The sequence below is a fragment of the Artemia sp. Qi Xiang Cuo genome, chromosome 2 (assembly GCF_049724085.1).
Source record: "Artemia sp. Qi Xiang Cuo chromosome 2, ASM4972408v1, whole genome shotgun sequence".
Lineage (NCBI taxonomy): Eukaryota > Metazoa > Arthropoda > Branchiopoda > Anostraca > Artemiidae > Artemia > Artemia sp. Qi Xiang Cuo.
In genome coordinates this window covers 86113557-86114161 of record NC_142795.1, presented here as the reverse complement: position 1 = coordinate 86114161, position 605 = coordinate 86113557, and the positions used below count along the sequence as shown (strand labels likewise).

The 605-nt window shown below is 42.5% G+C and overlaps 1 protein-coding gene across 1 annotated transcript in view; it reads left to right on the top strand.

Moving 5' to 3' along the window:
• Window positions 1-369, top strand: part of LOC148955739 (5-cytosine rRNA methyltransferase nsun-4-like) — a 23820-nt gene extending 23451 nt beyond the window's left edge. Inside the window, exon 8 of the mRNA XM_089107898.1 lies at window positions 93-369. Within this exon, the coding sequence (XP_088964024.1) occupies window positions 93-369 (277 nt within the window). The remainder of the gene's footprint in view (window positions 1-92) is intronic.
• The last annotated feature ends 236 nt before the right edge of the window (window positions 370-605 follow it).

Below are 605 nucleotides of genomic sequence, written 5' to 3'. Positions count from 1 at the left end.
CAAAGTCAGAGGCGAGTATCTTCCCGTTTATCTGGAAACTTCGACTTCATATTCAATTGTTTCTTTTGCTCTACGCCAGTTATCTTTGACAGAACGAAGAAGAAGGAAGACAGTTTCACGGTTAGAACGAGAGACTTTGAAAACACACTAAGAGTGATTTGTGGAAAGAGAAATGATGACTGGTTAGGAGCAGCGATGACTAAAATACTTGCTGCCACAGCGGATCTACACGCTAGTGATATAGGGTACCACAAGTCCTGCCACTCAAACTTTCTAATGGAACGTAACATCCCCAACAAGTACAGGAGAATTCCTTCACAGTCCGGAAAACGAAAATCTGGTCGACCACAGAACTTGAATCAGAACTAGGCGTTCGAGAAAGTCGTCGAGTTTTTCCAGGCTAACGATGATGAACAACTAACACTAAATGATCTTGTTAGCATGATGAACGAGCTCATGGGCGATTCTGAGGATTCTGGATATGGTAAACATAACATGAAAACGAAGATGCGAGAAAGATTTGGTGAAATCGTCGTATTTGCAGAAATAAACGGCAGACAGGACGTCATTATTCTAAGAGCCACAGCTCATGCCATTCTCAGCGA